General features: G+C 33.5%; 1 protein-coding gene across 1 annotated transcript; it reads left to right on the top strand.

Annotated features, from left to right (window-relative positions):
• Nucleotides 1-241: 241 nt before the first annotated feature.
• Nucleotides 242-13,587, top strand: LOC123193291. The gene is made up of 5 exons (XM_044606171.1): nt 242-780; nt 7,540-7,649; nt 7,758-8,129; nt 8,800-9,298; nt 13,191-13,587. The coding sequence occupies exons 1-5, from the start codon at nt 534-536 to the stop codon at nt 13,313-13,315; spliced, it is 1,353 nt and encodes a 450-aa protein (XP_044462106.1). The 5' UTR covers nt 242-533; the 3' UTR covers nt 13,316-13,587.
• Nucleotides 13,588-14,064: the final 477 nt, after the last annotated feature.

Here is a 14,064-nt window from a genome sequence, read left to right as displayed (position 1 = left end):
AATATTCAAATGATTCATTTTTAAATGTATTAAAAATAAAATAATAATAATAAAATTATATATACATATTTTTAGAACAAAAAATAAATAATAATATTCAATCTTATTATAATATATTATTTATATATTTATTTTATATATTTAAAATGTGTAAGTATATAATTGCTCTAATTATATTTTTATTTTAAAATACTGTTTTTTCTTGAGTGAGATTGTATTATTTACGGGCTGAAGCAGTCTAAACCTTAGTTGGGAAAATAAAGTTCACTCCGTAAATTAATCCTCTTGTTTGAGTTTTTTCTTTTTAGACCTCGCATTGCAACCCAACTAGTGCCAGCAGCGACAATCACCGCCATAAAGCCATAATTTCTAGACATTTGAAGAGAAATATAAAGGGGAGAAGGGGGGGTTTGGTTTGGATTTGTTTTGTCTGTCTCATATGCCCACCATTAACTCTTATTTTTCATCTCCATCTACTTCTTCGTTCTATTGAATCAAATTACTCTGAGAAGCTCAACCCAGATGCTCTTTCAATGGGGAAAAGTGACCAAAGTCTGCGCCAACGGCAGTCTCTTGAGGTTTCTAATTTGCCTTCGTCTTATGGGTTCTCCTGTCAGAGATGTTCTTTGGTTTTTTCAGTGATTTCGAGGGAGTTTAGTCTCAAATGCGTCGTCGTTTTGCTCTTCAGTTTAGCTGTTTCTCTCTCCTGGATCTTCTGGATCCTTCCTCTTCACAATTTCTTATCTGGGTTTGATGCCAAAGATGCAGTTAAGCTTAGTTGTATGCAATCTCTCACTCTCTCTCTCTTCTTTCTATTTTTTTTTTTAGTTTTCACTGTTTTTGAGCAAATGGATATGTTACATATTTGCAAAATATCTGTTGAATAGTTTGGGTTACAATATTATTGTTTACTATGGTTGGAGTTTTTTTTTTTTTTTCTCCCCTACTTTAATTACGGTTTTTTTTTAAAATTTTTTATGGTTTAAGCGAACAGATTTTAATTGGAGTTTTGGTGCTTAAAGCAAATGTGTCTTTGAGTATTATCATGCTTTTGATGCTTAGAGCAACTGAGGGTATTTGGTACTTGAACTCTCTGTTATGTAATGCTTTAACTGTTGGAGCTATATAAATTAATAGTGAAGTTATTGTTTGTGATGCTTGAGTTGATTGTGAGGACTTTGTTGTCTTACTTAAGTTGTTCTGATTATGTTGTGTGTTATTGCAGTTTTTGATTCATTGGTTTATAATTCTTATATAATTCGTACAGTTTTATGTGCCCATTGTTGTGCTGTTTGGCAGGGGTTGTGACTTCTTGTTCTATATTAATTTGTTCAATAATTTTGAAGAGGTGGGACACTTTGTTTTTAGCACAAGTTCTATTGTAATTGAAATTTCTTTGGGTGGAGTGATATGGATTGTTTCAATGCATCTGGTTGGATATCAAGGGCTGTATATATTTGATCATGATCGGGATAACTACACTCTCTTTGAGCAATCGTCAAATTTTTATTGCTGCTGGAGGACTTTAACTTGTTTTAGTTTGGTTAAAGTGTAAAATTAATTTTGGAGCGACCAGAGTTGTTTCTGTGTTCAATTCTTTTCTGCAGTATCATAAATAAGAGTCAATGGCTAGTTTAGGGTTTAACACTGTTATAGAATCTGTAAAATATGTATATTACCATATAGGAGTAAATTATATAAGTTATAGGGCATGATTATAGTGGTTTAATTATGGTAGAGCTTGATTATAGGATCGTAATTATAGAAATCAAATATTTTGCTTTCCTAATCTAGAAATCCTAATTTGTATATATACATGTATTTATGTAACAATTATATATGAATGAAATATCCTTCTTTTCAATTTTGTTTATGGTATCAAATTTGTAAATTTCTTTCTACCCTAGTGAGCAAATTCGTAGGTCACCCTTGTAGAGTGACTATTGCATCTCACCGTCGGCCTAGGAAGGAGTGCACCTTAATGACTGATCATTTCCTAGAATCTAGTCGTTGGAAGAGCAGTGCATGACCTGCATGCGCCGCAAGTTTCTTTTGTAACGTCCTTCCTCGATCTCCATTTCTGATGAGCATCAGGTCTCACTACCAGCACCAACATACTCAGACAATGTCGGTGATCAGAACCCCATAATCCTATCACCATTCGCTATCGCACACTCTGTCACAATTGTTGGAACAGTCGTTTTCGCTGGATTTTTCTCCTTGATTAGATTCTAGTCACCTTTTCTACTATCCTCTTTTTCCATACAACACATCCATGTACTCGATTGCCGCAAAAATCATTCGGTCAGACATTTTCTTGTTGTATCTTATATTTGATTGTTTCAAGTACTATTATAACTGATAATAAACCTATAACTATGACTAATATGGTTCTTGTATATGTTAAAAACCACGGAACACAAGCTTAATGATTCCAATTATCTGGAATGGAATAAGACAGTTTGATTTTATTTGCTGAGCCTTGAGAAAGTTGATTACCTTACACAAACCCCTCCTATGGATGGTACTAGACAGGCATCACTAAGAGATTATGCCTGATTATTCCTGCAGATATGAAATTCCATTGAAAGTGAGATAGTTAGTTTAATTAATCACTATGACTTGGTTAAAGAACTAATGAAATATCTAGATTTCTTGTATTCTAGAAGAGGTAATCTTTCTCGCATATATGAGGTGTGCAAAACTTTTTATCGTGCAAAAAAAAAAGATAGGACAATCACATCTTATTTTATGGACTTCAAAAGAACTTATAAATAACTTAATATGTTGTTACTTTTTAGTTTTGATGTGAAAGTTCAACAAGCTCGACGAGAGTAAATGGCCATCATGAGTTTCCTAGCTAGTCTTTTTTTTGAGTTTGAAATTGCTAAATCTAAAATACTTACTAGTTTTGAAATTTTATCTTTGCATGACACATTTACTTGGGTACTTCGCACAAAAATCACCCTATCATTTTAGAATAATAATGCTCTTGTTAGTTAGAGTATTGCACATGGAATTGGACATTTGTATAATAAGAGTGATAATAGACGAGGTGGAACCAACAACTGTGACAAAGTTATTGATAATCAGAGTCAGGATTCAAGAGGGATTGTGTGCTATTACTGTCATGAGCTGGGACATACAAAACACATTTGTAGAAAATTGTAGAATTGGGCTTCGAAATTTCAATCAACACATATTGTAGCCACTAACACTTCTGCCAATTCATCATCTGAGAGACTTATGATTTCTGCAGATAAATATGTCAAATTCTCTTAGTATTAGGAATCACTAAAATCTTCATCGACTCTTACTATTGCCATTGCTGAGTTAGATAAACCAAACACGTCTTATTTTCTCATCATTCAAATGGGCCATTGATTCTGGTGCTATAGATCATATGACAGGTAATCTTAGTCTATTTTCTACTTTTAAGTCACATGTATCCCCTTCTAATGTTACTTTAGCAGATGGATCAATATCATATGTTCTTGGTTTTGACATTGTTGATCTAACTTCATTAATTTCCTTGTCATCTGTTTTGAGTCTATCAAAGTTTGCTTTTAATTTAATTTTTATAAGTAAACTCACTCGTGCCCTTAATTGTTGTGTCTCATTTTTCCTTGATTATTGTTTATTTCAGGTGTTTATGACAAGACTGATTATTGGTAGAAGACATGAATCTGAGGGTCTTTATGTCTTTGACATGCAAGTGCCAAGATCTATTGTTTGTTCCTAGTGCCTTAACTTCATTCAAAACTCATTGTCGGTTGGGACATCCTTTTCTACCTTTGTTGAAAAACACTACGTCCTCGATTTTGTCATGTATCTTTATTAGAGTGTGAATCATGTTAGTTTGCTAAACATCATCACCTGTCTTTAGGTAGGCTAGTTTTCCTTTTAAGTTCATTCATTCAGATGTTCGGGTTCCTTGTCTTATTGTGTTTAAAACTGGAATTAAATAGTTTGTTATTTTTGTTGATGATTATTCTCGTATGACTTGCTTTATTTAATAAAAAATCGTTTTGAGATGTTTTTTCATTTTTGTGTCTTTTGTGCTAAAATAAAAACATAATTTAATGTTTTTGTGCATATGTTATGTAGTGATAAAGCCAAAAAATATTTTTTCGAATCCTTTCAGTCGTACATGATTCAAAATGATATATTTCATCAATCCTCTTGTGCTGCTGCATCATCTCAAAATAGAGTAGCTGAAAGGAAAAATATATCTTCATGAAACAACTTGAGCACTCGTGTTTTAAATGCAAATTTCCAAACAATTTTGGGTTAATGTTGTTTCCACATCTTGTTTTCTGATTAACTGCATGCTTTCATCAGTTCTTCAAGGTTAGATTCCTTACAGTGTTCTCTTTCCAAATAAATCTCTGTTTCCTATTGAACTTAGGATATTTGGTAGTACTTGTTTTGTTTATGATATTTGTCCCTATGTTGCACCGGAGTCTTTAAAATGTGTTTTACTTAGTTAATCTTGTCTTCAAAAAGGGTATTGTTTTTGTCCAATTCTTAATTGATATCTTGTGTCAGTTGATGTTACCTTCTTGGAGAACACTCCTTTCTTCTCTACCTTTTTAACCTATTTCATTCAGGGGGAGGAGGATGATTTGTTAGTATATACTGTTACATCTTCTCACCCTCCAGGGGTTTCTCGACCTTCTAGTTCTCTAGAGGTTTCTCCACTTGATGAGTCTACACTTGCCAGGCCATTTATTACTTAGGTTTATTCCAAATGTCAACAATCTCCAGATACATGTCCTGGACCAATCTCTTTATCGTTAGATCTAGTCTTTAGTGATATTGATCTTCTAATTGCTCTTCGAAAAGGTAAAAGACAATGTACTTACCCTATTTCTTCTTTTGTTTCTTATGATTACTTGTCCTTTACTTCTTTTTCCTCTATTGCATCTCTCGACTTTACTTCTATTCCCAAAGCTATTCATGAAACCTTATCACATCCTGGTTGGCATGTTGCTATGATGGAAGAAATGAATGCCTTAGATGATAATGGTACTTAGGACTTGGTAAATTTACCTGTAGGAACGAAAGTTATTGGATGCAAATAGGTGTTTGCTGTTAAGATTAATTCTAATGGATCAGTGGCTTGACTTAAGACCTATCTTATTGCTAAAGGATATGCCCAAACATATGGAGTGAATTACTCTAATACTTTCTCTCTTGTTACTAAGTTGACATCTGTTCGTTTATTTATTTCCATGACAACTACCTATAATTGGCTTTTATATCAGTTTGACATAAAAAATGTCTTTTTACATGGTGACCTTCAAGAAGAAGTTTATATGAAGCAACCACCTAAGTTTGTTGCTCAGGGGGAATATGAGAAGGTTTGTCGTCTTTGCAAATCCTTGTATGGTTTAAAACAAAGTCCTCGTGCTTGGTTTGAAAAATTTAGCCTGGTAGTTCAAAAGTTTGGCATGGTAAAAAACAAATGTGATAGTTCAATTTTCTATAGGCAGTCCGAAGTTGGTGGTATTCTAGTTGTGTATGTTGATGACATTGTCATTATTGGGAGTGATACTATGAGAATTTCCTCTCTTAAATAATTTCTTCACACTCAGTTTCAAATAAAAGATTTGTAGATGTTGAAATATTTTTTGGGTATTAAAGTGACAAGAAACAAGAAATGTATCTTCCTATTTGAAAGGAAATATGTACTCGACTTATTGATTGAGACAGGAAAATTGGGAGCTAAACCATATAGTGCCTCAATGATTTCTAATTTGCAACTTACAAAAGATGATGAATTGTTTGAAGACACTGAAAAATATAAAAGACTGGTGGGAAAGTTAAATTATTTTACAGTGACTCATCCTGATATTGCATATTCTATCACTATTGTGAGTCAATTCATGTTTCCTCCAACAGTCAATCATTGGACAACTTTTGAATAGATTTTGTGCTATTTGAAGAGAGCCCCTGGACGTGGCATATTTTATGGAAATCATGGACATGCTCACATTGAATGTTTCTCAGATGTAGAGTGGACAAATTTCAAGATATATAAAAGATCTATCATAGGCTACTGTGTTTTGTTAGAGGGAATTTGGTATCTTGGAGAAGTAAGAAGCACAGTGTCGTGTCCCGATCTAGTGTGAAATTAGAATATAGAGCTATGATATACTCTTTGTGTGAAATAATATGGATATATCAACTTTTGACTGAAGTAGGTTTCCAGATTTCATAACCAACACAATTATGGTGTGATAATCAAACTGTTCTTCATATTGCTTCTAATCTTGTGTTTCATAAACAAACTAAGCGTATTGAAATTGAGTGTCATTTCATTCAAGAAAAAATAAAGCAAAATTTGATTTCTACAAGATATGTGAAGACTAGAGAACAACTAGGAGATATTTTTTTTAAGAGTATAAATTGTGGTTTGAGTTGATTATATTTATAACAAGCTAGACTTGATTAACATCTATGTCTTAGCTTGAGGGGGAGTGTTACAATATCTATAAAATATGTATATTAACATGTAGGAGTAGATTATACAGATTATGAGGTTTGATTATAAGGGTTTAATTATGGTAGAGCTTGATTATAGGATCGTAATTATAGGAATCAAATATTATACTTTCCTAATCTAGGATTCCTAATTTGTATATATACATGTATCTCTGTAACAATTATGGATGAATGAAATATCCCTCTTTTCAGTTTTGTTCAAACACGGCATTTGATTGTGATCATGATAACTATAGTCTCTTTTGAGCGGTCATTAAATTTTTGTTGCTGCTCTAAGACTTTAACTTGTTTTAGCTTGGTTGATGGGCAAAATAAATTTTGGAATGCTCAGAATTGTTCATGTGTTCAATTTTTTCTGCAGTATCATTCAAGCAAAGCTGTTATAGTCAATGGATGGTTTGGAATTTTCCTGTCAAATGATACAATAGTTTGTTAGTGTGTGCAGAAAATCTGGTGTCGGTATTTGAACGCATTTATTAGTAATCTGATTAGAACATAGAGTAAACTCATAAAAACAAAGTTGCTTTCACTTGTCCACTATAATTTTTTTGTCTGAACGCTTCTACAATATAATGAAGCATGAAAATGTTTTAATAATAATAAGAAAGGAGAGCATTTGTCAGCTTTCTCATAATCGATTTTTGAGTAATGATATTGATGTAAATTTGCATCTGTAGGGCTAGTAATTTAGATCATTACTAATTAAATATGAAAGAAAAATTAGTAGCTTGACCATGGATATTTGATAGTGTAAAATTACCTGTACAATTTTGTCTTACTGTAGCTCTATTTTTGCATGCAAAGATGTAAAAGCAGTATATCCTTCATGGTTTAATTTGTAAAGGGCATTTTTGGTTAAACTCGTTAAGTTGTTTGCATATTATGGTAAGATTTTAATTGAGACAAGTATTTGTTTTGGTTGATAGGTAACAAAATTTATTAGTATTTGATTGTATTCCAGTAATAAGATGACTCAGTCTTTGGCCTGCTTTGGCTGCTGGTTCTTATGTGTTTGTTATTCCATTTTTACAGCAACAGTTCAAGCATCCTTCAGACTGGAGATACCGGTTTCAGAGATTGTTCCACATATGGAAAGATTAGAGTATGATCTCTACAATGAAATAGGTGTTCCAGATGCAGAGGTTTCAATTCAAGTTTTATTCTTTCTTCTTTTTATTTATTTATTTTAATTAATTGTTAGAATTGCAGAAGTTTGATGTAAAAACTGCTTCCTCAATTGCTTTCTACAGGTTGCTATCTTATCTATACATCAATTGGGTGCTTCAAATTGGACCAATGTAGTATTTGGTGTTCTTCCTGGTCCTATAAATGCTCCAATAAATCCTGTGTACCTAAGTGTGCTTAGATCATCTTTAATTGAGTTGTTCCTTCAGCAATCCAATCTAACTTTGACAGCATCAATTTTCGGGCAGCCTTCTACATTTCAGATTTTGAAGTTTACAGGGGGGATAACTGTTATTCCTCTGCAACCTTTGTCCATTTTGCAGATAACGCAGGTTCTATTTAATTTTACTCTTAATAATTCCATATCTGAAATAGAGGCAAACTTTCTTGAGTTGAGGGATCAGTTGAAGTCTGGATTGAATCTGAGGTCTTATGAGGTAAATCACTGGTTCTTTCAACTTTTGGCATGCAGCTTTTTGTGACTGTTTGTACTTTGGATGGGCTTTGTTTTGTTGTACTCATACTTTTCCATTTATATAGGTCTACTTATCATCAGGTTTAGAAATGGGCATGAGATTGATGGCTGATATATACTTGTTCAATTGCATTATGTTTTTCTGCAAATATAGAAAGGAGAAAGGAGATAACTAGGAGTAGTTTTATTTACTGTTGGGTACTGACATGTAGATCCAGATCCATTGCAGCCTTTTGACTGTTAAATAGTTGTCAGTAAAAAGATATGATATTGTAAAGAGTTATTTGCTATGTTCAAAACTGGCTTTGAAATGAGTCTTAGCCTATTAATGTTTTAAAAAATAGAAGGAATTTCCTTAATTGTACATGTTTTTTTTGCCTATCAGATTCACATCATGACATTTGTATACCAAATAAAGCAAATCTTGAATAATCTCTTTGTTCATTTTCTTGTTTTTCTTTTATTTTTTTAATCAAATTTCACATGCGTGCACACACAGAGGGGAGAGGGTAGTTTAACCATGTGCTCTGGTGTGGTTAACAAAATAGAGTTTTTATGATAAATGATTGATGCCTTTGTGAACTGCATATACAGTGTTTTAATTTCTTTCCATGCTTCTTTATGTTATGCAGAATTTGTATGTGCAAGTAACAAACAAAGAGGGTTCCACAATAACTCCACCAGTCATAGTCCAGGTATCAGTCATGTCAGATCTGGGGAGCCTTCTGCCTCAGAGATTGAAGCAGTTAGCTCAAACAATCACAGAATCTCCAGCTAAGAATCTTGGGCTTAATAATTTAGTCTTTGGTAACGTTAAAAGTGTTGTTTTATCTTCTTATTTAAAAGGTACACTTCATGCAACTCCTCCAACTCCTTCACCATCCCCATCTCCAACTCCTTATTCTCCTTATTCTCTTGCACCCTCTCCTGCACCTGCAGTTGCAATTGCAAACCCTCCTTTTTTTCCTCCAACCTCTTCACCAACATCTAATCCTATACCTGCTCGTTCATCCTCAATGTGTTCACCACAGTCGGCTCCTGGTCTACCAACATCACCAACAATATCTTATGACTCTAGTCGAGACCATGCCATGGGAAGTGCAACAGCCCCAGTCTCCCCAATGATATCATGTAAGTTTCTATTGCATATATATATATGTGTGTGTGTGTATGTGTTAATTGCTTATGCATATTTTTTGGATTGCAATTTTTAGCAATTGTTTTGTTTAAAATAAACCTTGGGGCTGCAACTTTTTAATAATTGCGATTACTTGCTTTTTTTTTTAAATAAAAAAAAAAAATACATTCATAAATTTATATCATAACATGCATTGTAATTCCGGTTGGCCCCTTAATACATGCTTAAGTGCTTGGATTGGGTTCCTTAAATTTGTTAGGGTTGACAATGACTGCGCTGCCTATACTGATTTTATTCATTTTCTCAAATCATTTGTGTTACTGTGTAGCTTTTAATAGTTGCTATTTGACAGATACCTGATTCAATAGTCTGCCCTGCTCTGTTCAACTACGCTCTTCCATAATCTCAACACAACCAAACTGTAGGAAATCACTCAACTAGCAATATGTCCTTCCACCACAAACACAAAGAACAGCTCACAATAACTCACAAAATAATGAAACAGTGACAAGATACTTTGTTAAATCAAATAGTCAGTTTCACTACATTCAGTTCACAGCATAAAATCTTGGAAATAAACAGTAATCAAAAGAAAATACTGCGGCAATAGAAGCGCTAGATCCTCCTAGGCCTTAGGCCCTGAATCCCAATTATCCCTTTACATTTTCCCTAAAAAATCCATTTCTCTTTCCTGCTCCTTTTTAAATGCTCCAGCCTTATCACATTTTCCTTCCGTTTCTTTATCTCCAAGGTGTCAATCCACAAACTAATTCTTTAACTGACTCCACCTCACCTTGTGGTGAATTTCCACCATGCCCTTCTTTCTTTGGTACATTGATGATAGGTGGTTTAGCACTTGAGCTTCCTTTAAACTAGTTCGAATTCAGCTCGACTTAAGGGGAATCGAGCTCAAATTCAGTTACAGTATTGAGCCAAGTGCGAGCTAAGCTTAACTTATAATTGTACCTAAGCTAAAATCGATCAAAACAAAATCGTTTTGTCAATTCTAATCGAGTTTTTTTTGGTTTGCGAACTTGGTGAGTTGAGCACCCTCCAAGCTTGAGTTCAGCAATGTAAAACCCTTAAGCTCAAGATCACCTTAGCCAAGTTCATTTCAGACTTGTTCAAGCTAACCTAGCAAACAAGCTCGAGCTAGCTTGGTTTGATTCCAACCTTAGTGACAAGTAGCATCTGCAATACTTATTCTGGCATTGGTGGTTTGGACCATAACTTTCTTCACACCTGCAGTAGAGTCCTTTAGCATACCGATCTTGGAGTTCTACATTAGTGAGTTGAAGGAAAAGGAGTTGTCAACTTCCCTCTTTTGTGTCATTGTCTCGAGTTTTCGACTGTTGAGAGTAGTCAAAGCTTAGATTTGTTGGGAAGGAAGGTTGTTTGAATGGAATTGGATTCGGGTTGGACCATGTGGGTTGGGTTGGGTTTGGGTATTGATACTAGGTTTGATAAATTGGGCTTGGGTAAGGTTGTATGGGTTTGTGTACTTTGTTTGGGCGGTTGATTGTATGGTTGAGGATGGGGTGTATTGCGAATAATTTGAGGTACTTAAAGCATGATTTCATTGGTGTGTTAGCCTAGACGCAAAGCCCGTGTTTTCCTCTAAGGGCTTAATCCCTTGTTTCTCACATTTGATTTAGTATTACATTTTGGTCCACTATATTTTGGGTCATTCCCATGACTTGGGCTATTAGGATAACATTTGGGTTGGCAAAATGGGAGAAATTTTTTTCAAATTGGGTAGGAAGAGATGTATAAAAAAAAAACCCTCAAAAGAATCTCCACCTTAAGGATAAAGTGGTTTTTTAGGGACAGGTAATGTTAGAACTTAATAACGATAATATTAGATTAGGATAAAATATATGATTATGATAAAATATTTAATATTATGATAAGATTAGGATATTAGGATAACATTTAAAAAGATATTATTAGGTTAATATTTAATGAGTTATATAAAGGGGAGTGAGGATTGTAATAGGGGAGGAAAAATATTTGTTATTTGGTTATTTGGGTAGCCATTGGCTAATAGGGAGGCTACGATCTGAGGGGAGGAGTTGACACTTCTTATTTGTTGTTAGTATTATTTATTTAATATAATATATCTATTGGGTCTTCATCAGTATTACTATGATGAAGCAAGCAGTTGGGAAGGCTTATTAACTGATACTTCTTATGAAGTGTCTCCTTATGAATTTATTCGTATCAAACTCAGCTTTAGTGCATCTTACAATGTAATATCATACAAATACATGTCATTATCATATGAAAATGACGAGTATTAAAGTCTTGATCTAAGGCTTAGTAACGTTGGTAGGTGGTGCAAGTGTTTTTTTTTTTTTCACTTTTCTTTTTCTTGTTATGTAAATTGGTCATGAAAAATAAATTGTATCTCATTTTGCTTGTTATGTCTTGATAGTGTAGCATCATTTTGCTTTTGGGACTAAATACTAGCGACTGGTATCAACTTTGGTTGCCAATAAGTCCGTCAGTTTATTTGGCTTTTTATAATCAACCACAGGCTTTGTTTATATATTTATATAAGTTATGGCCTTTACTAATAAATTCTGTTGCATACAACTTTAAGATAGTAAACCTCAAATTGAACCAGAAATAAATAAATGAAACAAGGTATTCAAAGCACGTTCTGGTATATGCTGGGAAAATGGGAACAACTTTTGATTGTAAAGGGCTTCTTCTTGGGAACTTCTGAGGAGGTTCCCCTTCTTTCTTACCTAATACATGAGTCTCAAAGCACTTCTATAGTTCCAACATTTTTGATAATGCATAGTATCGTAGTTAATATTTTGTAGGTTCTTATTCTTGTATTGCTTTCTTGTTCTCTGCCTCATAGGTTCTTCTGTTTCACTATTAGGTCTATCTGTGCACCTGATTATCTTTACATGGCACCTAGTTCTTAGGTAATATTGCTTTTGTCTTTAGTATATTTAATCTTTACATTCGTGTAACTGTTAACTGGTTTCTCTGTTTTTACTCATATTTATCTGTTATCTTAGTATTGGAGGGTTATGCCTATGGAGTTCATGGTGTTATATTATAAATGTATCTGTAATGATTCCTGGAGCCATTTCTATTGTTTCCAAATTTTATGTTTTTCTAAGCACCTTCATTAAATACTATTTATTCAAACTAGATTTACTATTGTATGTTGAGCTTCAACTTCTCTCCTATTGGTTTTTATGATTTTCTTGTGTTATGTGCTATTTGATCATGGGTAGAAAGGAGAATAGCATAGCCTTAATTGTCTCTGCCATCCAACTGAAAGATTTTGCATGTGGTTTGCCTTGAAAAGTGGTTTATTTATTGAGGGACCTTTGAGTTGAGCAAACCAAGGTCGGACTAGAAGATTGTTATGCAGAAACTGGATTATACAGGAGTGTGTATATGCTAAATATATACAAATGAAGATTTTAATAAAATTCATTTTGGGAGTTGGGTGTGGAAGTTTATTGGATCGTGCTTGCTCCTATTATTGATGGTTGAGTATTTTGATTACTAGAATGCATCTGAGCCTCAACTCTCCTTACCACGGCACCTTTACTATAGCAGTGAAAAGTCTCATCATTGTAACTTTGGTTACCGATAAACTGCATTGTCCAGTATCTTGCCGAGAGTTATGTAAACCCTAGGGCTTAAATGAGAATTATCTAAGAAAAAGCTGAGAAAGTTGAAGCAACTAACCAAATACAGGAAGTTTAAATGGGCTTTGGCTGAAGCAAATTCCATTGCTGTTCTATGTTATGGTGCCATGTTCTTTATAATTATTGCATGTGACATTGTTCTTGCCTTAATCATACTACATCTGATTGTGCTGAATGTATGTATTTATTTGGTTGTGTGCTTTTGCAGCTTCAGCAGTTGGTCTTTTCTTCAAGGAGATGTGGTCATTCCGATTTTGTGGACCACTCTTGTTTCATATGCTTAGTTGGCCTGCCATACTGAAACCAACTGTTCATTCTCATAATAACCCCTAAACAGTTTTTCACCACAAAGCGTAACAACATTAAACACCTAGTTTTGTTCTGGCAGAAACTCTGTTGAAAAGTTTCTCCAGGTTTTTCATTTTCCCTTTCAGCTTTGGTTGATCGACACAAGTGTAAATGAAGTAGAAGAGAAGGCAGGTCAAAGCCAGAAAGATGGCAGGCCAGTCTTGTCATTTTGAGTGTTTTCTTTTAAGAGGTTAAGAAGAATCGTTTTTTATCCTGTAGCAGCAATCAAAGTGTGAAAATATGAAGGTTCTTAGTGAGTATCTATCTTCAATTTTAGTGGAAAGCAAAGCAAAGCAAAGCAAAGCATGCCATGCATAATGGATTATAATCTAGTTATCATAAATTGCTAATCAAAAGATGTTCACCATCTGAATTCTTCTTTCTCTCCTGGTTGACGAATAAATTAGATGTAGTCATAAATTATGTCTTTTAATAAATTTTAAATTTCATATTCTATTTTATATTTTTCTTGAATTATGGAGTAAAATAATAAATTAGCTTGAGAGATATAAATACATTTTCTTAGTATGATATTTCATTAAAATTGGTTTATAATTTAAAAAGAAAAAAATAAGTATACATTTCGAATTTAGTTTTAAAAACTTAGGCTTAATGATGTATTAGTATATGGTTACATATCTGAATTTAGTTTGAAAAATTATTTGTCAAGCAATCATAATTAAATTATGCTAATTATTAAATTATATCAATCATGTAAAAAATGATTATTGCAT

The sequence above is a fragment of the Mangifera indica genome, chromosome 12, assembly GCF_011075055.1.
Source record: "Mangifera indica cultivar Alphonso chromosome 12, CATAS_Mindica_2.1, whole genome shotgun sequence".
Taxonomy (NCBI): Eukaryota; Viridiplantae; Streptophyta; class Magnoliopsida; order Sapindales; family Anacardiaceae; genus Mangifera; species Mangifera indica.
Note: the sequence above shows the minus strand (reverse complement) of the source record. Positions and strands in the feature narration are given on the sequence as shown.

What these genes read in the sequence shown, in the direction of transcription:
- LOC123193291 (XM_044606171.1), top strand. Translation starts at nt 534, where the DNA reads ATGGGGAAAAGTGACCAAAGTCTGCGCCAACGGCAGTCTCTTGAGGTT. An exon ending in TAGGTGTTCCAGATGCAGAG is followed by an intron (nt 7,650 to 7,757) that starts GTTTCAATTCAA and finishes TGCTTTCTACAG; the next exon opens with GTTGCTATCTTATCTATACA. An exon ending in TGAATCTGAGGTCTTATGAG is followed by an intron (nt 8,130 to 8,799) that starts GTAAATCACTGG and finishes TATGTTATGCAG; the next exon opens with AATTTGTATGTGCAAGTAAC.